At 40.9% G+C, this 25,633-nt stretch overlaps 2 protein-coding genes across 4 annotated transcripts; both read left to right on the top strand.

The window, feature by feature from the left end:
• Positions 1 to 5,980: 5,980 nt before the first annotated feature.
• On the top strand, positions 5,981 to 11,731 carry vgll2b (vestigial-like family member 2b). 2 transcript variants are annotated; one of them, XM_086182794.1, is made up of 5 exons: positions 5,981 to 6,040; positions 7,251 to 7,377; positions 7,811 to 8,156; positions 10,046 to 10,492; positions 10,854 to 11,731. In XM_086182794.1, the coding sequence occupies exons 2-5, from the start codon at positions 7,291 to 7,293 to the stop codon at positions 10,895 to 10,897; spliced, it is 924 nt and encodes a 307-aa protein (XP_086038920.1). In that variant the 5' UTR covers positions 5,981 to 6,040; positions 7,251 to 7,290; the 3' UTR covers positions 10,898 to 11,731. The 2 variants fall into 2 exon arrangements, with proteins under 2 accessions (XP_086038920.1, XP_086038921.1); XM_086182795.1 differs by lacking the exon at positions 5,981 to 6,040 and adding an exon at positions 6,069 to 6,119.
• Positions 11,732 to 17,663: 5,932 nt separating this feature from the next.
• ctsl.1 (cathepsin L.1) lies at positions 17,664 to 20,697 on the top strand. Of its 2 annotated transcripts, XM_086183402.1 has the most exons (9): positions 17,664 to 17,758; positions 17,971 to 18,074; positions 18,221 to 18,360; positions 18,508 to 18,705; positions 18,789 to 18,980; positions 19,411 to 19,576; positions 19,699 to 19,804; positions 20,218 to 20,322; positions 20,404 to 20,697. In XM_086183402.1, exons 2-8 carry the CDS (start codon positions 17,972 to 17,974, stop codon positions 20,315 to 20,317), a joined length of 1,005 nt encoding a protein of 334 aa, XP_086039528.1. In that variant the 5' UTR covers positions 17,664 to 17,758; position 17,971; the 3' UTR covers positions 20,318 to 20,322; positions 20,404 to 20,697. The 2 variants fall into 2 exon arrangements, with proteins under 2 accessions (XP_086039528.1, XP_086039527.1); XM_086183401.1 differs by lacking the exon at positions 17,664 to 17,758 and having other exon boundaries at positions 17,814 to 18,074.
• Positions 20,698 to 25,633: the final 4,936 nt, after the last annotated feature.

The following is a 25,633-nucleotide window of genomic DNA, read 5'->3' as shown; positions in this document are numbered from 1 at the left end:
TGAAAACAACCTATCCATTTATTAGTTTCTGATACTTGGAAAAAACAGTCATATTCCTCTGCATTGCCAACTTACAACTCAAACCAAATCCCACATATTTACATTTATTTATTTACATTTATATCGTTTTTTACACCCACCAGACATTTTTTTTCCTCCCTGCAGGTCTCTGAAAAAAGTTCATACTTGCTATTTTATCATTTTTCCACAAGGTGGCGTCCTATAGTAACTGCCATGAAATAGGGCACTGAAATCTATGTGGTGTGCAATCGTCACACGTCTGTCCAAGGCGGTTTATTCATCTTGCTATGAATCCCATGAAAGGGTGTCCTATACACTTACATACATAAAATACACACTTCTATAATGTCCCCAAGCCTAACAGTTATCAATTAAAATACAATAGTTGCTTATGTTTGAACTCTCAAGAGCTTTGTGAGGTTTGCTAAGCAGCCAGTAATTTCTCCAAAGAGTTTCTTTAGGATATCAACACCTATCAACAATTAAAATGTCTATATATTTCATTGATATAATCAACATTGGTGTCATGCACCCCCACCCAAACCTCCCCCCGTGGCTAGTTATCATTTTCAGGGCCAAAGGTTGGTCAGATGGCATGTGACTAAATTGCACCTAAAAACATATGACACAGGGCCAGGAATAACCCCACCCTTGGAGTCACACAAACACACACACACTTACACACATCAGAACCCTGCAGGGGTGAACAAGAGAGCAGGACACTGTGTAGATCACAAGTTTCATTCAACAGAAGGATACTATTTTAAAGTCACATGTACAACAAAGTAAATCGTGTGATGGTGTGGGAGCTTTAGGTATGACAGCAGTGTGTAAGAATGCAGAATTGGTTGATGCAGTGTGAATATTGCTGAAAAATAGTAGTGGTAAACCAGTAGCAGCAACAGGACATTTGACTTCTGAAACATGCGCAGGACAGTAGCATGGCATGCATGTATCATATTCCTCCTTTCAACTCTCAATCATTTTTGGGTGCTTGACTTTTCTCTCCCAGGGGCTTGTTGACTAGTGCGGGTTGGACAGGTGGCATGGAGAGGACCTGGCCATTCACCAACCAATAAAAATAGCTGTGGTCTCCATGATGTCACCATTTAGTAAATCATAGATCTAGTCTGCAGAAGAAAAATTAAAATGAGTGAAAGTAAATGTTTTTTTTTTGTCATGACCTGTCTTTGTATAGCTTTTTAGTTGCTTTTAGACTTGCATCAATTTTCTGCATGTTCATAGACATCAGCATCTTTAAAAAAGACACAAAAGTCCAGGCAAGGGGAGACCATGTTCCCCATGCCAGCCACCAATAACACTGCCATCTTCAGCCAGTCACACTGGCTGCAGTTGCCAGAAAGGGTGTACAAACTAAAGCCGGAGTCTGATCTCACTCCCATACCTGTCATTCTGAAGCCGCAACACCATGCTGCCGATGTGGAACCCGATCGGTCGTAAATCTTCCCTCTTTGACCATGTGACATGCCGAATTTGTGATTCTGCCCTCCATTCCATCTCCACTCTTTTTCCCTCCGCCCACTGCCACCCACAGTGCCCTGCAGACCCATCTGGCACATTGAGTACAAGTGTCAGGGAGGAGGGTGAGAATCCTACATGGCCAGATTCTGTGTGCATCATGCGTGCGTTTGTTCCATTGGCTATATATCTGTGTTCATATGCATATGTGTAAATTTGTGATTGTGTGTGTGTGCATAACTCCTGTGACCCAGCTACAGTCAGGCGGCACGGTACTCTCAGTAATAGGATGTTTGGAATGTAGCACTTGTCAGTCTCTCTGAGGATGCTGTTAATTCACATTCTGTCCGTTTCAGAGGGTTAGCCTTTAATAAACAGTGAACATTGAGTGTATCTACCTGAGTAGAGCCACTGTTTGTGTTTGTGTATCATTTAAAATGATCAAATTAGCAAATCGCTCCTTTTTATTAATACTTATTGGAGCCGCTGACATCGGTGGAGAGGCAGGGTTCAACCTGGACAGGTCGCCAGTCCATCGCTGGGCCATCAGGAGCAATTATAGGGGTTCAGTATCTTGCTCAAGGACACTTGGACATGGCAATCAGGGGAAGTGAGATCAAACCAGCAACCCTTTGGTTGTTAGACAACCACTCTACCTCCAAGCCACGCCGCCCCTATTTGTTAACTTACTAGTCAAAGATACAAGTTTTTTCCAAATAGATGCATCATTTTCACACACACAAACTTTAAGACGCAGCCAGAATTCATGAACAATTTTCTGGCTCTTGTCATCTCACTGGATGTAGAAATGCAGTTTGTTTATTTCAAGGCAGGATAATCATCAGTGTTTTTATGTTGACTCTTCTGTTATTTGGTAGTTGTTGTTTTTTTAAAGATGCAACAAGAGACATTTTTCTTCATTTCAATCCAATTCAAATAAATATCTGCCAACACTGATAGTAATTCCATGATACCAGAGCTCTTTTTTTCTTTGATATTATTATTGTTTTATTGGCATTATGTTGAAGGTCAGACAACGAGGTAGTTTAAAACCACACAGCCTTTCGTCCTATTCGAGAGAGTAAAAATTATACACGTACCCACTAACTTTAGAGTTGCAAGAAGTCAAGTTATATGTGAATAACATTCGTATCAGCATCATTCTATTGCTATTCCCAATATATCCTATCACTAAATACTCAAACTTTACTCGTACATCTCTGTTTTAATTGTTCTATATTGACTATTACTTTCTTACTGTGTATATTACGTAAAATAAGCTTGTTATTGACTGTATATACTCTATGTATAGCTGTGTATTGTGTATGTAATCAACCTGTCTGTCTTTGTTTCAGTTGTCCCTTCTTTGTATGAGAAGCCTGTATTGTGTTTCTGAACTGTATCGCATATATTTGGCGTATTTCTGTGTGCTTCCAATTCTTAAATTGAAATTGAATTTTTAGATGGAAAATAAACAGCATAAATATCATGAAACAATTCGTAATAAAATTATTGTACAGCAATGGAAATACATAATTGTCATTTAGGGTTGTGATGAAATAGTTAAAAACTTGTGTGATATACATAAAAATGTGATAATCTTTTAGGGATGATTATGCATTGAATTTATTTTTCATTGGTTAATGGCACAAGTAGCCATTATACAGTCAGATATCTTGAAAATAGTGTCGTAGTGTCCGTGTCACTAGTTGACAAGAACAACTGAAAGAATGGCAAACATGTTTAACATGATTAGTCAGATGTCTAATTGTACAACAATGACCTGAAGCTAATGGTTTAAAAGAAAGAAACTGAAGAATTTCTGCACACTCGAAATTACACACAACTCAATATGCACAAGAGGTTAAAACTACACTCGTGATGTTATTTTTGTATTATATCTAATGAAAGCACAAACTTATATAAGAACTGAATCGTGACAAAAATGATTTGGGTATTCCTAGAACTCAAGGAGCTGGATTCTGGTTGTCTGTGTGGACAATGAGGGAGTTGTTTTAGGAAGAAAATAACTGCACACTTGCACATTCTGTCACAGAGGATTTATCACCAACATTTGTGTAGAAGGATGAATAAGCCAGACCTGTCCATATGTGGCCCTTTGTGTGTGTGTGTGTGTGTGTGTGTGTGTGTGTGTGTGTGTGTGTGTGTGTGTGTGTGTGTGTGTGTGTGTGTGTGTCTGATGACACTGGGTGATGATTTTGAACAGCTGAGATTAGTTTGTGTGGAACTGGACAACGGGGCAGCTGTACATCTCTGACTTAGACATATATATACACACTCACAGATACACACACACATACACATTCAGGCGTATAAACAACGGTGGAATCCTAAGGTCCGACCCCCTTGGGACTAAGCTAGACTGAGACCTTAATAAAGGCCTTGTTGTTTCAGGAGGTAGCTCATGGTTTCGGGTTCATATCTCAACAAACCAAACTTTACAGTCCACCACCACAGGCTCACAATTTTTTGCTAATTTGCAGTTTTTTCTTCTTATCATCTATAGCTTAAATAATATGCCATGTAAAGAGCTGATGAATATATACATGTGTGCAGTTTTGCATTGAATGCACTGGTATTTCTAGTATAGAGCGTAAACTATTAATGGCGGTGTTGCAATGTGAATAGTGGTCTAAATAAAACCAGGTTGCCATTACTATCTCAACTGGCCTGCAACATCTCAGCCAATGGGAGACTTTTCCTGTTCAGACATCTTTTGAAAGGGGCGGGGCTTAGATGTGCTGCAGGGTCACAAGGAGTGATGTAACCTATGTTTATTTTCAGCATATACACGTAAATGTAGACACACACGCAAACACACACACACAATGTTTACAGCTATCCTAGTGAGGACATTCAATGACATAGTGCACTTTCTAGCACCTCACCCTGCCAGTTACATGCACTAAACCCAACTCTTTCCTACCCAATTCCAAACTTAAACATAAAACCTATGGTCCAAAAACTCTAAAAATTTTAATTCTAAAACTGCAATGTAACTGTACCTCTAGAAATGAAGACCAAATGAAAATGTTCCAACATGTCCTCACTTATTCAGTTTAAAACTAAAATTCGTCCTCACAAAGATAGGGTAGACACAGAGTAGGCATTGCTATCTTTGTGGGGACCTATCATTGATATTCTTTCGTAAATAAACAATCCTCAACTTAACCTCAGTTGCAACAAGTAAATGCCAACACTAGAGCATAATCTTAACCCACATAAAACCCAAACACATCCCCAGGAGAAACAAAAATCATATCCCACAAAGAGCCATTTGAAGATCCTGCATTTTCACCCCATGAAGCACGTCTAGCCATGTGACCTATTTTGTGGGACAAGTCAGAAGAAAGCATCCCAGTAGTTTGTCTCAGCAAAAGCCAATGATATTTTCACATTGGATTTGGGCATACTGTCAAAAATGATCTCTCTTGCTAATATGTATATTCAGAAAGATAATCATCACAAATAAATGCCAATTTTATGATTTTGGAAGTATAAATGCAGTCGTTACAAGTACAAAGTAAACATTATGCTATGAGAACAAGATATATCATAAAAGCATGGCACCATACCATCACCACAACTGGTTTCACATAACATTAATTTTTGGCACAATGACATTTAATATCTATGACAACTTCTTTCGTCTCATTTAGCGTGTTATTGACAATCGTCACTGAATTTTACAAATTCATCCAACATTGAAATAGTTTATGCATTAACCAGCTAGCTAAGCTAAAAATTCCACTGAGTTTGAGATGAGGGAAATGGATGTTCAACACTTCCTGATTTAAGGACTCAGTCCTGCTCCACTGTGCTGGCTCTGGGTTTTCATACCCTACAAATATAGTTAAATGAGGTCACACACACACACACACACACACACACACACACACACACACACACACACACACACACACACACACACATACACACACACACACACACACACACGGCTCTTTCAGGTGGAAGATAGTGATTAAACACAGAACAGGTATATTTTTTACAAGGAAAGACAAGTGGGAGGGAGAAACAGAGACAGAAAGAGCCACAGAGAGAAATGTTGTCATGGCCATTAATACTAATAGTAGCCTCTCTCTTCCCTTCCGTCAGCTGCAGCTGTTGATCACGCTGTTGTAACACTGAGCTTTCTAGCATTGCATCACTCCTTCCCCCAGACTCCAATGCCACCCTGCATGTTGATGTATGAGCCCATTTGGCACATGAGGGTAATGGACTAAAATATGATTAGTACCGTGATAATCTGTACATTTGCTGTATGTTCATAAAAAAACATAGTTTGATCAACTGTATTTCAAACGTTTCATGGTCTCCTGTGGCTGTAATGATGCAAAACATGCCGTGTCGTATTACAATTCCATGCTGTAAAATTAGTTTATATCTGAACAGTGATGCAAGACTTTGTGCAAAATGAGAATTTACTGCATGCGTCCATGAATCCACGACTATTAAAGAGCATGTCTGATTCATTAGCATGCCAATAACTGGCCTAAAGGTATTAAAAGTATGTGTGATGTGGACATAGCGAGACGTTGGTCATGTTCTCCATCTAGAGAACGCAGCAGAGAGACGATGTAACTTCCCCAGGAGCTTGTCCACTAGCATACATCAGAGACATTCCACCTCATCTGACACTCGTCCATGGAATTCTGCAAATTTTCCACACTATTCTCCCAGGCATTCTGAAGTGCCTGTCAAAAAGAGTGGCATGCCCAAACACAAGGCACCTGTAAACTCTTAAAACAAGGGGAAATAGGAGAATCTACTTTTGCTAACCTGTTGTTTACCAAGTTTAATATTTTCAAGATACATTTGTACATGTTGAGCTGATTCGTATTTTCTACGTGAGTAGAACTGTGTGTTCGTATGTGTATGTGTGTGTGAAAATATCTGTCTGTTTGCACTGTCGATAGGTGATAATTTGCCATAGATTTGTGCAGAGTCCCTTTCTCTTCCATGTTGGTATGACCAGTGTATGCAACCTATAGTTGACACCTATGTGTCATTCTGGGAACACACTAAATACTTCAGATGACTCGAAGGTTTACTTGGCAACCGATGGCTGTTTTAAGACCATGGATACACTTTCAGCTTGGACTGTGCACAAAGTTTTCAAGTATCCACTGTACAAGGAAAGAACACAAATTCAGCGAATCACGTGTCATGTGCTCATTGTCGTGTGATTGGTCACTATGCTCGATGACTTCATCCAAATCTATTTGTGTAACAGGGTGACAGTCTATTTAACCATTATTTTACGCCAAGATGTTAAAGTTGTGGATGTCACATCCATTTTTTCCCTCCCATTTTTAAAATGAAAAAAATTGCCAATCTACATCTATACTTTTGGCTTTTAAATAGTAATTTTTAAAAAAGTCATCAAAATTCATATGTATGAAAAGAAACTGTTTGCTTATATGCAATCAATAGTCTGCGTGTGGGTGTGTTGGTGGTGAGGGGTTGTAATGGTGGGAGGGGTCGATGCAGAGATGTACAGGACAGGACACCCTTATGCTTGCACCATAACCCTCAACACATTTTGCTGCCGCAGCTGTTGCGGCGCACATAGGGGGCGGAGAGGTGCGCTCCTTCTGGGGTGACTATGATCATTCTGGCACAGACTTTTTCACACTGATCAACGATCACCGGGCTCGTTTTCTATTCTGCAACAAAACCGGAATGTTGTCACTCTTTTTCTCGGCAAGGTCGGATTCCACGGAACTGTGAAGACGCCGCTCATTTACCATGAGCTGTTTGGATGTTATGTACCCAGCCTATGGACATTACGCATCGTACGCACCGACCGCTCCTGCTTTTATCAACAGTTTACAGGTATGAAAATATTAATTATGCAAATCTTCCGTTGATAGCTTATCTAATATCATTTCATTAAGTGTGGACCTGAAGTTGCGTTGAGGGACAACTAAATTCAGCTTGTGCGTAAAGCAAATCAACCGATGCTGAAATTCTTGAAATGTATTTTGTGCGTCTGATCGAATTGTTGATTTAAGCTATAAGTAATGTGCGTAAAATTTGGTCTTTGCGTAAAATGAATAATTTGCGTAACTCTTGACGTCCGATGTTGCTGTTTTGTATCAACAAGCACAGAAGCTTATTTCTCACGCTCAAAGCTCACTTCAATTATGCAACACAGAAAATAACATTTTGTTAAAATGTATTCAGAACTCTCGTCTGCAACACCTGTCTTACCCATCTCCCTGCCCCCCCACCCCCACCCCCCCAACACACCACACTCTCCCGGCAGGCTCCCACTGGTCTGACCAGCACTTCTCCTCACTGCCGGGATTTTATGGACACTCCCAGGGGTCCTGAGGGGATGTCTGGGGGCCAAGGCACCGGTGGATCAACGTCCTCCTCCGCTTCGTCCTCATCTTCATCTTCCTCCTACACACCTGCAGCTTCAAGGCCAGAGGAGGGCCCCAAGGACAAGCAGGAGGCCCCTGAGGCTGAGTACCTGACTTCTCGCTGTGTCCTCTTCACCTACTACCAGGGCGATATCAGCAGTGTGGTTGACGAGCATTTCTCAAGGGCCCTCAGCTCCTACATGGAAAGAGAGGGCAAACGACGGGCATCAGATCAGCAGGGCACAGGTACACCACACATGCATTTGTGAGAAGTATTTGCACAATCACCGCACTGAGTTTTCATGTAACTTTCCTTTGTGACTGAAACCTTTTTATGTGTCCAAAATAGAGTAAAACAACACAGAGATGGGATTCTATTGAGTACACCCAGTCTATGTGAGAAAACAACCACTGATATTTGAGAAAATTGTTTCTTAACTCTATTCTAATTTATTAAATGATAATGTTTTTCAGCCCAAAAATGTGTTGTGTGCACCGAAGAGTCGCACAGTCGGATGAATAGTTGAGTATTGTGAGTTTAGTTTGGTTTCATCACGAGTCGTTTCATTATTTATGTGGGTACAGGTGTCACAGTTGTCTGTGTGGCTTGCTTTTTTGGGGCCACACAGGAAGAGCTGATGGTTCTGCAGAGCACAGCAAAGCTACAGACAGGTGATTTGATCAGGTGACACGACAGAAAGGCTGTTTTTTGGAACTGTTGTCCCTTGAGAGGTCAGGCAGTGGGTGTCCGAGGTCGGGGAAGGGGGGGGGGGGGGGCCTTGAGTCATTGGTAGTCCAAGGGGACTTCTTTGAATCCTGTTCAAACTTTTAAGAAATCAAAATTGTATTTACGCAGGTTGGTAGGTTTGATGTTTTAAGGTTAGATCTACTTTTTAAAGTTGGTCAAAATCAGACATCTGGAAATTATCATATCCACGGTGAATAAACTTAGGTGTTTACATGGTATTTTTTATGAATTGTGAGTCAAAAATTTGTTAAGTGCCTTCAAAATAAATGACTAGACGGACAACTAAAAAGTTCCAAGTTACATTCAACATCAGTTTTGTTATTCATTTTTCCAGATGGTTTAGCTTTTACTGTAATGTTTACTGCACCACCGGAATTCAAAGTGAAAGAGGTCATTTGCTAATCCTGCGAATGTATGGAAGACAAGTTCTGCCAGAGGGCTGCAATATGACATATTCTGTCTTTATTTGTCTCTTTTGTTGTTCGGTTTAACATCTTCATTTCAGCAATAACACACACTTCCTGCCTCACAACAGATACTATGTTTATACATGGCCGTAAGCGGACAGCCTCGCTGGTGTATCCCCTTCAAACATCTCTGTGCCTGTCATTCTGACTCTCGTTCCAGCTCCTGCCCCACAATGGTTGCTCACTCACTAGCCTGCCTGCCGCTCAGATTTATATATGCTGTGGTCTGTGTGATAGGGGCAGAAGGAAACACTACCTCCCAGAGTGCCACATGGTGTCTTTTTTCAGAGGAATATCTAAATATAAAAGTCTACTGCTCTACTGCTAAAAACATAATGGCCCGCTGACATTCTGTCAAGGGCGAGGAGGAGGGGGAGCAGAAAAAACAACAGGTGGGGGTGCAGGAGACAGAAGAAAGGGGCAGTCGGTGCTCACACAGGGCCAGAGTTGTGTGTCTGTGTGTGCAGTGCACATGTGTTGTAAGACTTCTAGAAGTACTGACCTGACATGAGAGTGAGAGATGTCACCACAGCAAGAGATTTAAGGCTCTGTGAGCCTTGAGCTCCCTCTCGATCAGAGCGTCTGCCTTATATAGAATTCTAGGATATAGACGTCTCTCTTTCTACCTTTCTCTCGCTCACTCCCTCTCCCTCTATCTCTGTCTGCTAGAATGTGGTTGTGTTTATTTCTGTGTCTTGTTCAAGCTAGTACTGTGTGACAGTATGATCCAATGGGGAAGATATCTGGGCAAGGGGTGTATCAGTCATGTGAGTGACATCTACAATTTACCATGAGTTGTCCTCTTGCACAGTTCCAGCCTTTCCATTTGCCTCTATAAATCAAGGGATTGACTCCGTAATTGTGCACAAGTTCATGACTTGGCCTAAGTGTGACCCCCACCCTCTCCATCCCTCCACTAGATACTCCTTCACCGAGCAGTCGACGAAGCTTCCCCCCTTCCTTCTGGGACAGTAACTACTCCTCGCCTCAGAGTCGTTCCCACTGTGAGACGGGGGCTCCCTCCTATTCCATGGACCCATACGCATCGGGGCTACACCCGGGTCTGCCACACCCACATGCTCATCCTCACCCACATGCTCATCCTCACTCCCATCCTCACCCCCCAGAGAGCTGGGGATACCCTCAGGCCCAGGCTTACGGGCCACCAAGGCCTCTCCATGAACTTTATTCCCCTTCTGCTCTGGAGCCCCACTACGGGCCTCTGCTCATGCCCACGGTGCGACCACCTCACCTGCCTACTTTGCCAAGTCACTATGAAGTTAGCAAGCTTGAGCCCACTGCCTCCTGGCCTGGCCTGCTTCCCCCAGGTGACGTCGGGCAGACGCTGGCCCTCAACATGGATGCAGGTAAACAGACTGGATTAGAGAAATATCAAAAAGACACCCACAGAAATTTGTCAGAAGACGTTGCCCAGGCATTGAAAGTGATATTATTCAGTTACACACAGATTCTTCGTAGCGCCTGCAAATACACACTCTTGCGTCTGTATTTCTTGATGCATGCATACACTCGTGATGTTGAATACCTCAAGCCCCAGAGTGGACACATCACACACATGACCCCACTCGTATATACAACACAATGTAATCATTTAGCAAGCGCCCACCCCCTAACAAATCTTAAACAGGATGTTAAGCAAAAGTAAGCTCCATGACAACCTGCATTCCCTGTTGTCCTCCTTATTGTTTCCTTGTCCTCTTTTCTCAGGCCTCCAGCAGCACAAGAAAGGCAAGGAGCTGTACTGGTTTTAACGAGCCCTTCAGTCACATTGACCAGCCATTACCAGATCCAATTAGTCCCTGGACCTGCTCCGGTATTGAAGAAGCGTGTCGCTCTATCCCCCCCACACACACACATCCCCATTTATCCACCCCCTACTCTCTGCTCCTGGCTTCTCCTGCCAGTATACAGTCTTGCTCCAGGTTGACGTGTGTGCACCATGGAGATAAAGCCGAAAGAGAGAGACAAAGAGAGAGAGAGAGAAAAAAAGAGAGAACGTGTGTCTCTGTCCATAATCTGTACTTCTGCCCTCTCTGTCTCATCTCCCTCACCGTGTCACTCTTCCACTCCCTCTCCTGGAGCAGCACAGACCTTGGCAAGGTGAAAGCCACGGTGACCTGTTTGGACTGGGAAACACAGGATCACAGCAGACTTTTGCAGAGGACAGAGCGATAGAGGGATGAATGGAGGGACAGGGGGATGAATAGCGGCAAGCAGGGATTCCCTCCAATGTCCCTGGTTATCTCTGTCTCATGCCTTGTGTTTGGTGCAGTGGTTGTCATCATCCACTTATCTGCAGTTCACAAAGGCAACATGCAAGCGATAAACAGGAAGCAGTTTATGACTGCTGACACGATGCCTCTTGTTTTGGTTATTATTCTATTAATTTTTGCTTTCTGAAATTAAGTGTTTCTATTTATTGGTGTTCATGTGCATTTCTAAAATGTTTGGTTAGGCCAGTGTTTCTGTGGTTCAGTTTCCTTTGTTTTCTAAACAGAGATGATAGAAATGATCTCACCATGTGTTTTAGGTGGGATTTCTGAACTATCGACAATGATTTTTTTAAAAAATGAAGACCATTTCTCAAAAACATATCAGAAAATGTGTTCAGTTTCATCAACAACAATTTTTGTTCTTTAAATTTGATGATGTTCTGTTTTAGTTCTTAGTTTATTCGAATTGGAAATTTCTTAATCATTTTGTGTGTCATTTCTCATGTTTTTTTTGTGTCCAATGAGATTGTGATGTCAATAAATATTTTTATGGTAATTTTTGACATCTCTTAAAAGTATGTTTGCGTGCGAGTATCATCTGAGCACCAAAGCACATTAGCTGGATGGAAATAGAGGAAGATAAATATCATATTTCAAAAAAGAAATTAGCCTCAATATTTGTCAGAACTTATATTTGGTTTAGACTTGTTGGAGCCTTTGCTTACTTTTAGATCCCTTTCTCATTTTACACACTGACCTACAGAGTGTGTTGATATTTTTGTCGTTGCGGCGCGATTCCTCGAGAAGCACAACCAGATGTGATCAAGGTTGCTCTTATTCAAAGGCCTTCCATTTGAATTCCGGCTCGCATTCACACTTTGTCACCTATAAAGTGGGAACGAGCGGCAAATGCCAGCAATGTGCAACCAGAGAAGAAGCCAGTCATCCCAGCTATGCACCAAATGTTGCTGTGTTATTGATCCGATAATCAGATTATGCGCTAAGGTATGCCAGTCTGGGCCACTGTCACAATTTAGCGGCTGTTATGTGTGACCTGCACTCGAGAGCAGCCAACTATGTGATTGGCTCTAAGCTGAGGAAACATGCAGAGTAATGAAATTAGTTCATCAAGTATAGCATTGCTCTCGGTTCCCCCATGCCAAGCATCTTACTGCCGTTTCACACTAGTATTGCCACCGGACTGGAGGGTTGTTTCCCTTATCGAACTACATCCTGAAGGATGCAACAGCACGCACCCACAGCTCCTGTTGCATTAGATCACCAGATATATCATTATATGTCCAAAAAAAAAACAGCCCAGCGCTTATAATCTCTCTCACATTGATTGCCATTCAAATGAAGAAAACTCAGGAACGACACAAGGTTGAATCCTCAAAAAAAAAAAAAGAATTTGCTTAAAAGGGACAATTACATGAACTTGACATAATGTGGCAGCTGCCTCCCGACAGAAGGATCAGTTAAGTTGTAAAAGAAGTAGCAGAAGTACTGCAAATTCATTGTATTTCTGGCATGTAATTTGATAAGCACAAGGTTGTAATTATAATTGAACTGCACTGTAAAGGCAAATAATTGGAAACACTGCCCTCTTCTGCTAAGTGCGTAACACTGCAATAGTAGAAAAAAAATAACATACTTGAACCATCCATCCATCCATCCATTTTTCTATACTGCTTATCCTATGCCAGCTGGCATTGTGTGAGAGGCGGGGTTCACCTGGGACAGGTCGCCAGTCCGTCACAGGGCCATCAGGAGCAATTATAGGCTCAGTATCTGGCTCAAGGATACTTGTACATGGTCACCGGGGGAAGTGAGGATCAAACCACCAACCCTTTGGTTTCTAGACAGCCACTCTACCTCTAGTAATATTAGCAGTCATTGTAGTAGTAGAAGTAGTAGAGGTAGTAGAAAAAGTTAATTTATATCTGTGAGAGTGACAATGAAAAATTTCTAGAAAGTATTATCACCTCCATGGCAGTTTCTTTTCTATGTCTTTTTTTTCAGAGAAATGAAATTTAATTTTGTAGAACATTAAAGAATTACAGATGAGCAGGAGTTAGTGAGCAGAGTTGAGAGAAATAAAAAAAGAAGAATAGAAAGAAATAAAAAATATTCTCTGATAAGATCATTAAAAAAAGATTATTTAAAAAAAAAAGGGGGGGGGTGGCTCAGTGGTGCAGTGGTCAGCACTGTCACCTCACAGCAAGAAGGTTCGAGGTTCGAGTCCCAGCTCGGGCACGGGATCTTTCTGCATGTTCTCCCTGTGCCTGCGTGGGTTCTCTCTGGTACTCCAGCTTCCTCCCACAGTCCAAAGACATCAAGAGAGGATGAGGCTGATTGATACTCTAAATTGACTGTAAGTGTGACTGTGAGTGTGAATGGTTGTCTGTCTCCATGTGTTGGCCCTGAGATGGACTGGTGTCCTGTTCAGGGTGAACCCTGCCTCTCGCCCGAAAGCAGCTGGGATAGGCTCCATCCCCCCCCCCCCCCCCCCCCCCCCCTGAACAGGACAAATGGAAGAAAATGAATGGATGGGTGGATGGATGGATTAAAAAAGGCAGATATGTGAGAAAATTAAATAAAGACATGAGTATTGAAGAAAAAACTAGATAAACATTAAATAATGAGAATTAAAAGAGGAAATAGAAAATACCACCAAAATGCTGGAGTAGAAAAATTAAAAATTCAAATTGACAACAACAACCAAGACAGAAAACAATATACACTGATCATAGACATAAAACCAAGCATGTACATTGCACAGAAGTTTGACAATGTTGCGGAAAAAAAATCAAGAAAAACAACAACAAAAAAGACTGGTTCAAATGATTACTGTAAGTGACTTGGCCCTGCCAGGAAATGTGGGAGTGGGCCTTATTAGATTTTTCTGGGGAAGCGAGAATGTTTGGTCATTAACATGTTCAGCACTTCCTGAAAACAGCTGACTCTCATCATGAGACAGTGAGACATTGACCACGCTCAGAATCAAAGATAATAATTTGATGCCTCAAGACACAAATTCTCATAAAAATGTTGTGTCCATTGATTTAGCTTAAAACGGAATATATGTATATATACATATATACATATACATATATACATATACAAATTTATACACACGCACACACACACATATATACAGTACATATATACACACACATATATATGTATATGTGTACATGTACATACATACATACATACATACACACATACATATATACACACACATATATGTATATATGTGTGTGTGTATATATATATACATACAAATATTTATACATACATATATATACATACATACATAAATATTTGAATGATATAAATGGACTCAGTATATATGTATATATACATCTATACGTATATATACATATATGCACACACACACATATATATACTTCTATACATATACACACATATATATATGTGTGTATGTATGTATGTATGTATGTATATATGTATATATACGTATAGATGTATATACCCCTCTGGTGTCATCTCATTCACACACACACACACACACACACACACACACACACACACACACACACACACACACACACACACACTGATGGTGAAGCAATTATGGGTTCAGTATCTTGATCAAGGATACTTCAACATGTTCACCGGGGGTGAGGACCGAACCTACAACCCTTCATTCGGTTGCTTGATTGCCACTGTACCTCTTAGCCATGCTGCCCCATATATGTACTATATATATATATATATATATATATATATATATATATATATACAGTATATATACAGTATATATACAGTATATATGTGTATGTGTGTGTGTGTGTGTGTGTGTGTTTGAAACAGCTAGAAATTGCTTGGCTGAGCAGACTTGACCTCAACTGAACTTGTATATCCTTTGTCTTTCATTTCAGATCAATTCACTTTTTCCAACGCTTCATCAAAATGGTCGTAAAAATCATATACAAAAAAAAGACCAGAAAAGCAGTGGAACAGGTTCCCACCATAGTTCATCGTTTCAGTTTTGCATTTGCAGAATCATTGCCAAAGTCTTCTACACCCTTGCACTCTTTTAGTGCACTTGTAAATTTAGGCCTATATACTGTAAGTACACACACCCACACACTCTTCCAAGCAACTGCTCAAGGCCATCCACCGGATGCTCGCTCTCTCTCCCTCTCTCTCTCTCTCTCTCTCTCTCTCTCTCTCCCTCTCTCTCTCTCTCTCTCTCTCTCACACACACACACACACACACACAAACTTTGAACTTAGTAAATGTTCCTATATTGCTGTGCTGATTCATGGTTTTGAAGGATTAATATTATGAAAGGCAGCTACATCTCATGAGTATAAACACACATTTTGATTTCACCCCCCCAGCACACACACACACACACACACACACACACACACACACACACACACACACACACACACACACACACACACACACTGAACTGGCTGCTCTTTACAGCTTTTGCCGGTTTTCTTTCCGATAGCACACTGTGTTCCCAACATTCCAAATAAGGCACACCCTTCACCCTTCCTTATCACATAATCATATTTTAGGAATTTCATGATTTTGAAATAAAAGCAGACAAGCGCTCCCAGAACTGCCCCTTTCTGTGCTTTCAAGTCTAAAAAAAAAAGCAACGCAACATCGCAGTTTATACTTCTGTTGGTTTGCTCGGATTCCATTGTTTCACAGCATTTTTTTATAATCTTAAGCGTGTGGACAAACATTAGCGACTGTTAAAGCTAGAGACAGAACACAAACAGCCAGAAACACGAGTCGAGCAGAGTTCAATGACATCTGTAAACTTTTAGCTTAGCCTTTAGTTTTAAGTCCTTTCACAGCCACTTTATGATGTGAACTATTGTCACGACAGGGAGAGTCTTGTGATGAACATGCAGACAGAGCCATGCAAGTGGGAGGGCAGGAAGGCACACAGACAGCAGTGACACCAGTACTTTATATTAACAAGAATTGTTGTTGTTTTGTTTGTTTTTTTGCTTTTATTCTACCTCTTAAACCAAGATCCGAATATTTTCTGTCATTTAAAAAAAAACAAAAACAAAAAAAAAACATTGCTGGCGTGGCTCATTTCTGTTATTGCAAAACCAAGTGTGTTTGTCTAGTTTTAGAGAAGGTGGCTCATTATTCTTACATCAACAACATGAAAAATAAACACTGAATTTGAAAAGAAAATGATTTGAATGATCTGTCCATGTATCAGCAACGTTTTGCTTGATGACTAACCTTTTTTCTGTTATTAAAGAACGAATCGATATTTGCCAGAGTTGAACAATTTAGATTTTGTTACATAAATTGTCAAAAACCGGCGAAGTACATCTCAATGAAATGCTACATGTTTGATGATCGTGTCTCTTAATAAACGTAACATGCAACTTTGACAGGACAGAAATATTACCTGGTGAGATTTAAAGTGGATTCTTTTTTTACAGTTGTAAAATGGGACGTGCACTTGTGTGACGTTGACAAGAATGTGAAGGTAACATGGTCAGGAGAAACTGAAAATACAGGCATGTTGAAAACAGGATGCATAGGTGGGACGGACAGGAAGTCTCGAATACAAAAACAAAAGAAAAAATGAATCACAGTTTAAAGGGACTAAACAGGGCAGATGACAAATATTACTGCTTGGAAAGTATATAGAAATGTATTTCCCTGGTTCGCATACTCCGTTGAAAGAAATGTTTCTCACAAATCTGATTATGTACAGTCTCCCTTTCAGTTTCAATAAAGATTTTGAAATAAGTGGTTTGATGCGGCATCTTTTAGTAGAGGAGAGATGAGAGTTTGCTGAAGTCTCACTGGTATTTCTGAGAAATAAAAACATTCCCGTCTGTCTTTTTGTTTCTCACATCACGTGATTGAGTTTGAAACCTTCCAGCTCAGACAACATGCATGTTGCTCTGTCTGTGTGTTTTGCTTTTGTACTTTTATAAGAATACCCGTCATCATGTATGATTGATTGATTGTATGAGAGATTCTCTCTCTCTCTCTCTCTCTCTGTATAAGAATACCCGTCATCATGTATGTTGGGAAATGCAGAACACTGGAGAAAACAGAACTTTCTCGCATGTCCCCCATGTCACCAAGTCTTACATAATTCATATTTCCCCGAAAGAAGAGAGAGAGAGAGATTCTGTGTCTGTCTGTCTGTCTCTCTGTCTGTCTCTCTCTGTCTGTCTCTCTCTCTCTCTCTCCTCGAGCTGCTGACAGCCACCTGACTGGACATACTGTAAGTCATAAATGTTGTTAGCTATAAAAGAATACCTTACCACAGTACTGTTTCCTGTACAGGTGGTTCAACCTTAACCTCAACCATCACCACACACACACACACACACACACACACACACACACACAGACAAAAACAGGTAAGCAGCTACTGCACTCACTTCCTGTATTTCTGCAAAAAAAAAAGAAAAAAAGAAAAGAAGAACCAGGACACAGAAAGAGTTGAAACAAACCTGGAAACAGAGGTTATGATTGGTATTAATCACATGACAGCTGATGTCATGATAGTTATTCGTGAAAGAAAACTAACGGAGAGAAGCGTTCTGCTGAGTTGTGCTTGTGTGTTCATCAGGATGAAGCTGCTGCTGCTGCTTATTGCTGCTGTTCTGGCTGTAGCCAGCTGTGCAAGTGTCTCTCTGGAAGAACTGGAGTTCCACGCCTGGAAACTCAAGTTTGGTGAGGCAGTAAAACTTTTGGTCGAATACAGTAGACGCTGATACAGGGGATTTTTATGTCAGAAGTGAAGGTTTTTTTTCTTTGTATTTGTGAAATCTCCCCAAGTTTTCAATGACTGATCACTTATCGCTCGTTCTGATTGGCAGGAAAGTCCTACACTTTATCTGAGGAGACTCACCGCAAGCAAATATGGCTCAGCAACCGTAAGCTGGTGCTTGTGCACAACATCTTGGCTGATCAAGGCATCAAGTCTTACCGCCTTGGCATGACCGTCTTCGCTGACATGGTGCACAGAGAAAAACATGAATGTCCTTATCTTTCTAATGGTGTCATTTTGTGTGTTTATTGAATTCAAATGAACGTAAAACAGAAGAAAATGTTTGCTTCCAAACTACATGTAAGGAGCCCTAAAACGAGTGTTCCCCATCTCCAGGAAAATGAAGAGTACAGACGTCTGATCTCCCAGGGCTGTCTGGGCTCCTTCAACTCCTCTCTGCCTCGCCGTGGCTCTGCTTTCTTCCATCTACCTGAAGGAACCGAGCTACCCACATCTGTGGACTGGAGGAAGAAGGGATACGTCACACAAGTCAAGGACCAGAAACAGTGTGGCTCCTGCTGGGCCTTCAGTGCAGTAGGTACCTCACTTGTTGCCGATGTAGTACTGCCGGAAACTTAGAGTGCTGACCTTTCCTGTCTCACTTACTTGTCACCCAGACCGGCTCGTTGGAAGGTCAGAACTTCAGGAAGACGGGGAAGCTGGTGTCTCTCAGCGAGCAGCAGTTGGTGGACTGCTCTGGTGACTATGGAAACATGGGCTGCATGGGAGGCCTGATGGATAGTGCCTTCACCTACATCAAAGCAAACGGAGGAATAGACACAGAAGAGTCCTATCCTTATGAGGCTGAGGTAACAGAAAGTGTCTCAAAAGTGGGTGGAGAGGAAGTGTAACGGTAGATCTTTTTCACAGACAATTGAAATACTGAAGACAATTCTTGTGAAAAATTTCATGGGACTCCATGGGACAGATGTATTACTGCCATCTTGTGGACATGACATGAAGCTTGAAGCAGTATCAAGCACTCAATCAATCCAATATGATATATATCTTTATTTTTATGAAATAAAATGTAATTTAATGTAATATAACACAATATAATCAAGAAAGGGGAAGATATTGTAAGGTTTACCTCCTCCTGTTCTTGTTCATGTATTGTTTAGAATTATTGTGAGAGGAAAAATGTATTATGTGTAATTATTATTTGATGAGACATTGAAAAAAGCGACTAAACCAAACAAATAACAATGTATAAACAGCACCTTTTTTTTTCTCTATTAGGATGGACAGTGCCGCTACAACCCTGACACTATCGGTGCCAAGTGCACAGGTTTCGTCGACGTGACAAAAGGTGATGAAGGTGCTCTGCAGGAGGCTGTGGCTACAGTTGGACCTGTGTCAGTTGCCATTGATGCTGGTCATGAATCCTTCCAGTTCTATGAATCAGGTGAAAAGCTGTTTCTATTTAATGAAAATATTCTTTGATATGCAAATGAAACGGGGTCGATTTTACCCTAGACCCCTTGTCTAATCTGTGTATGTGTGCGTGTGTGTGTGTTTTTTTTAAAGGAGTGTATGATGAGCCAGATTGCAGCAGCACAGATCTGGACCACGGTGTGTTGGCTGTAGGTTACGGGTCGGTCAACGGTCAGGACTACTGGCTAGTCAAGAACAGGTAGACGCACATTTATTTCTCATGTTTTAGATTGAGGTTTTATGTGATGTCCAACTATGAAAGGAGATTCCCACAGCAGAGATCGGGAATCCCCAGAGATCCAAAGATGATGTCTAAAAGAACCCCCCCCACACACACACACACACACACACACACACACCAAAAAAGTATTGAAATGATCAAAAATGCCTGATAACTATCAAAAATAGCAGTTGAATTTGAAATCATTTGAATTTGGTCATGTTTGGATGGGCCTGGTAAGGGTTGTGGGTCTCTTGAACCCTTTATTTTGGGGGGGTCCTGAACTTTAAATTTTAGGAACCCCTGCACTATAAGATGCAGAAACAGCTTGGTTATAATCATGTTTTATATTCAACAGCTAAGTATTGTTGGTCATGTGTGCGTTCCTCTAGCTGGGGTCTTGAATGGGGGGACAAAGGATACATCATGATGTCCAGGAACAAACACAACCAGTGTGGTATTGCCACTGCAGCAAGTTACCCCCTGGTCTGAACCCGGTAAGAAGGAACTCAAAATCCCTCCTTTCTTATTCTTTCACTTTTCCAATAACCGGCTGTTCATATTCATTATATTTGCAGGATCACGTCTCGTCTCGGAGAGGAGGAAACTGGGACGTAAAATTAATTCTAATTATATGATAAACTCAGGGTTGGAGCAAAAACATTTGTTAAATTTTTATTCCTCTGCTTTGGTGCAATTGTGATACAAAAGGAAGATTGTAAATAAATGTCAAGAAACACAGTGATTTATCATGAGATTTTAAAAAAATAAACTTTTGTTTGTGATGTGTCTTTTTTTTCTCATATACTGCTCTCTACTGGTGTTCCATGGCTCGTCCACAGTCCTGTGGTTTTCAGATAATAAAGCTTTGCCTGAGCGAGTGAGGCAGTGTTTTGTGAAGTTGTGCACAACAGACTAACCAGACAAAGCTGTTTTTTTCTATACTTTGCTGGCAGCTTGAAGTAAAAGGGCGCTCACTCAAGAGGCTGGTGAACAGAGAGTCTTAGCGCTCCACCGGTGCAGTGCCAGAGTGTGTGTGTGTGTGTGTGTGTGTGTGTGGGGGGGGGGGGGGGGGGTGGTCTCCCTGAGATGTATAAAATCCCATGAATGATGCGTCTAAGTCAGAATAGATATGAAAAAGAATGCCAACTGGGTGTAATTACCACTAAGTCAGACTCCTCAGTCTGCAGAGCTGGGGAGACGGTAGTTTCATAAGAAGGGTGGGGAGGGTCAGTCGGTCAGTGACATTTATTACCTGGCAGACAAACCAGAAGCAACATTCAATTCTATCAGCTGGGTTTCAACCAGACGATGACAGTTGCCATGTTCCACTGGGCTATTCAACTGAATTAGTTTAAAGTCAGAGATGGAAACATATTGTAATAAATGTCTAATTGCTATGTTACGAACCCATATTTTGAAACTCACTCACCTCTTGTGTCAGTTCACCCTCCTTTTTCTTTTGGCGATTACGTGTGTGAGTGTGTTAATCAGTCCTTTTTCCTCCAGTTGGAGTCTTAACATAATATATTGATGCATGAACGTTGTGAAAATCAAGCACATTTTCTTTGTAAACAAAACATGTGACCCAAATGAAACCATGAACCTGAACAAATACGAACTGAGAGTCTGGTGAGCCAGCCGAGAAAAGAACAAAAAGGAGAAGTTTCACTTTAGTTACATGTTTTCAGGAAACTGTCACGTTAGGTCTGGTTTTATGTTTCTGGACCATTCAGATGATGATTATGGCTGTCAATGTTCCGTGTTACTAGCGTTCTGGACTAGTTTGTCAAAAGCAGGAAGGGATCTTTTAATTCATGTACATCAATTTATGCCTAGATCAGATGTAGAAATGGTTTTGTTTATTTCCAGAGGCACGTGAATATCAAGGAAGCTACAGCAGGTGATGGATGTTGTGAACATTTGCGGCAGCACTGGCTCGTTGCCACAGTTTGCAAATAAACAGGATGCAGGAAACAGACAACTTTACTTAAAAACTTTATGCATTGAAGATGATTTATTGAAATGCCTCATAAATAATTAATCACGTTATTAAAATCACCTCAGCTTCATAAGTGGGTTGCTGTTTTTAACAGCAATTTTTTCAAAATAAGTAAAATTGGCTTTTATACTCAAGATTTAGTTATAGGTTATGAACATATGTAGATCAAGTTAGCAGATAATTGGGCTTTAAGACATGTTGTTGGATATATATTCTTGAAAATGTCACGCTCCTATCTTTTGGCTATCTAGGTTAATTATTTCAAAAAATTTCAACTATCATATTCAGTAAAAATTGGCGGCACGGTGGTGCAGTGGGTTCAGGCACGGGATCTTTCTGTGTGAGTCTCCATGTTCTCCCTGTTCCTGTGTGGAGTCTGCATGTTCTGTACTTCGGCTTCCTCCCACAGTCCAAAGACATCAAGAGGGGACGAGGCTGATTGATACTCTAAATTGACCGTAGGTGTGAATGTGAGTGTGAATGGTTGTCTGTCTATATGTGTTGGCCCTGTGATGGACTGGTAACCCTTCCAGGGTGAACCCTGCCTCATGCCAAAGGCTGCTGGGATAGGCTCCACCCCCCATGACCTTTAACAGGATGGATAGATTCAGTAAAAATGTGTACAAGTTCTTGTAACTGCAGCCTTTAAGCTTTCAGTCGCGAAAAGCAGTGATTGTCAGAAATGATGCCATTTTTGGACTTCTTGTTTGTTTGGGTAGTATTTTTCTTACTTTATCAAACTCCCTTCAAGATGCTGTGAGTTGTTAAATATTACTTCATGCTAATTGTTCACAAGGGCACAGGAAAGGAAGATGCAAAAATGGAACAAGATCTTGCAGGCAAATATGATCTTATGACGACAGAATAAAAAGGCTGAATTTGATCATTTGATGTGGTAAAAAGCCAATATGGATTTATGAGAAACAGCTCAGATGTGGAAATGTGCTGTGTATATTTTGACCTCTATTACCATCAATATATTTTCCAGACCGTCTCACACATTTGCTGTTCCTTTCACGTCGTCTCATTGTGACACTCGATGCACTGAATCTCTTCTGCAATTATAATACCGCGTACAGGGAGGAAGAAAACAAAGATTGTTTTATGCTTGTTACTGCTGACAGGATACTAATATGGTTAAGCATGTGATTATGGGGTGTGGGAACAGGACATAATCAATGACAAAGCACAAGGTGCTGTTCAGACGACAACCCCATTTTATGTCAATCAGATGTTTTCTTAAATTGTTTCACTCAATGTTGCCCTCCAATTTTTCTCCACTCTTTTAGCGGGACTTACTCTCCCCTTCCAAAACTCGTCATTAAGTGGCATCTTTTTTTTTTTTTTTTTACAAGATAAATTGTAATCATTAATCAAGATTAGGTTTGACCTGGCATTGTTTATAAGATGTGGATCTAATCAGGTTTATACACATTTGTAATGTCCACTCCAACTTAGTGTTGATTAATATCTGAATATATTCGATCTTTCAGAAGTCAATTGTAATGCTCAGGGTTTTTAAAAGTGTTATTCGGTGTGTTAACATTGACACTGTTGTTCAATAATCTTCTATCTCTGTTGAACTTGGGTTGCTTCTCTTGTCTCTGCTCCATAAATTCCAGAAACTACTTTTGAAATCCTTCAAATTATTTTGTTCATTTGTCATGGACAATTTAGCCCGACTGATTTTACTTTTTATTGCATGAAGGGAAACTAAAATAAATCCAATCTGACAATCTGACTCTGCTTAGTGAGATAAACCAGTGACAGATGAAGTTGCATTCCTGATCTGGCTCGTATCATTCTATAATTTCCTAAAAATCAAAACATACTTGACTGGATTTTCTGAAGAAGGAAAAAAAAATATAGGCGAGAACATTTTTCTCCCTTTTTTGCACGAGGTGGATGACATCTGTTTTATTAAACATAATCGTTGCTCCAACTTAATGAATGAAATCTCATTAAGTGGCTGTAATTTGCATGTTGTAAATGTCACATTAGGTCTGGTTGTGATAATTCTTGAAAGGAAGTGGGAACCCACCGCTGTATGAGACAGAAAAAGTGGTATGTGTGTGTGTGTGTGTGTGTGTGTGTGTGGGGGGGGGGGGGTCATATTAAGGATTTAATAAGCTTGTGTGACAAAATGTGACCTTGACATCTTACTTTTTCTTCCCTCGGCTGAAGCACGAGCAGGAGAAAACAGGCAGAGTAATTGAAAGAGAGATTTAAATTATCTTTTGTCAGGCGGGGCTCGTAAGAGCGTACCTGTAAAAACATTTTTCAGCACTGCACTGCAGCACGACAGCATTCAGCCAATTAGGCATGAACGATTGTTATCCAGTGATCCAGTTATCATTATCATTCCATTTATTTTTGGGACTATGAACATTTGAAACTGGAAACGCAAATAATGAAAAAGCTTCCAGAGAGAGACAAAGGGAGACAGAAGGAGGGCGCATAAGAGGTGAAGCAAATTAATTGGTTTTGCTAAATCCTCCTCAAACAGCAGAAGCCAGTGTGGTTTCACAAAAGGCCATTACCGGTAATCAATTTAAATCTGTTTTACCCTTCCCAAGGAAACCAATTAGGCAATTTAATTTGGCTTTTTTGATTCACAGCATAACCACGGCACAGCACGTGGACGTCCAATTCACATCCTGCAGAGATGGACAAGTGAAAACGCTGGGAGGTGTAGCTGGAACAAACAAAGCTATTGATCAGAGAGAGGAGGCTGAGATTCAGGAAGACACGAGGAAAACAGCAGGATGATAAATCCTAGAACCTGGGGTTTATTGAGGCAAGATTTACTTGTTGTTTTAAGTTTTTGGCAAGATATTCTTTTAGCTACATTTACAACTTAAATTAAATTTTCCAGTGACTGTGTGACTCTGCATATTGAGCAGTTGAGCATCCTTTTTTTTTTGCTCTTATGAGCAGTTTTATTTGGTCTCGCTAGATGGCAGCACATGACCGCTGATGATAACCTCAGCAGTTTGGAGTATTGCTGGTTCAAAGTCAAACGTATTCCTTTGATTGTTATGGTCACATGTCCTTGAAATGCATCCTCCCATTGAGCGCAAATAAACATCCATGTATGCTTTATGATATGCCGGTGAACCATTAAACTGCACCAATGCGTGCGACATACTCTCATGTCTGCATACTGTAATCAACATCAGTGGGTTGGCTGCAAGCCGGCATAGAGGAAAGTGTCACTCAGCCGTGTGACCCATCATTATGAACAAACATTCGCTCCGTTGGGGCTATGGATGTGGCAGCATCTCTCCACCCAATCATTTCCCATGGAGTCTTTCTGTGTGCATGCGTGAGTGTCTTGCACGCGTGTTTATGTGTGAAACGGGACTGGTTTGTCATGATAATGGACTACATGTGTGATTGTGACAGAGACGAGTTCTGGATGACTGCACGCACACGTTGACCTAAAAACGCGAGGAGGAAAAAAAAAAAAAAGCATAGCGACTTTGCATGTCAATAAAATCACAACCTCATGACAATGTTCGAAAATAGACCTGTGTCTTTTTCTCATTTCAATATATCATTCCTTTCATTTTTTTGTCCTTGTTTCAGCTCCCTGTCCTCCTTTTGCCAGATGTATGTGTTGCTCAGGACTCCTGGATGTGGTCTGAGAGGGGTGAGTGAAGCAAACCATTTGAAAAGAACGACTCTGGCAAGGCCAATTACACCCAGACAAAGCACTTTGCATGTTATTATGTTAGGGATTCATGCTTGATTGACTGAATAGGTTCTAATGAGGCTGGGGAACAACGTGCAGGAAAGGAAGAAAC

Source organism: Aulostomus chinensis, chromosome 17 (assembly GCF_037954235.1).
Source record: "Aulostomus chinensis isolate RoL2024-O1b breed Wild chromosome 17, RoL_Achi_v1.0, whole genome shotgun sequence".
Lineage (NCBI taxonomy): Eukaryota > Metazoa > Chordata > Actinopteri > Syngnathiformes > Aulostomidae > Aulostomus > Aulostomus chinensis.
The sequence above is the reverse complement of the archived record's forward strand: the minus strand, read 5'-3'. Positions and strand labels throughout refer to the sequence as shown.

Excerpts from the sequence above, each read along its gene's own strand:
- vgll2b (XM_086182794.1), top strand. The coding sequence starts at position 7,291 with ATGAGCTGTTTGGATGTTATGTACCCAGCCTATGGACATTACGCATCG. Across the intron at positions 8,157-10,045 it reads ATCAGATCAGCAGGGCACAG|ATACTCCTTCACCGAGCAGT; the intron begins GTACACCACACA and ends TCCCTCCACTAG. Across the intron at positions 10,493-10,853 it reads GGCCCTCAACATGGATGCAG|GCCTCCAGCAGCACAAGAAA; the intron begins GTAAACAGACTG and ends CTCTTTTCTCAG.
- ctsl.1 (XM_086183401.1), top strand. The coding sequence starts at position 17,867 with ATGATTGGTATTAATCACATGACAGCTGATGTCATGATAGTTATTCGT. Across the intron at positions 18,361-18,507 it reads TGACCGTCTTCGCTGACATG|GAAAATGAAGAGTACAGACG; the intron begins GTGCACAGAGAA and ends CCCCATCTCCAG. Across the intron at positions 19,577-19,698 it reads CTTCCAGTTCTATGAATCAG|GAGTGTATGATGAGCCAGAT; the intron begins GTGAAAAGCTGT and ends TTTTTTTTAAAG.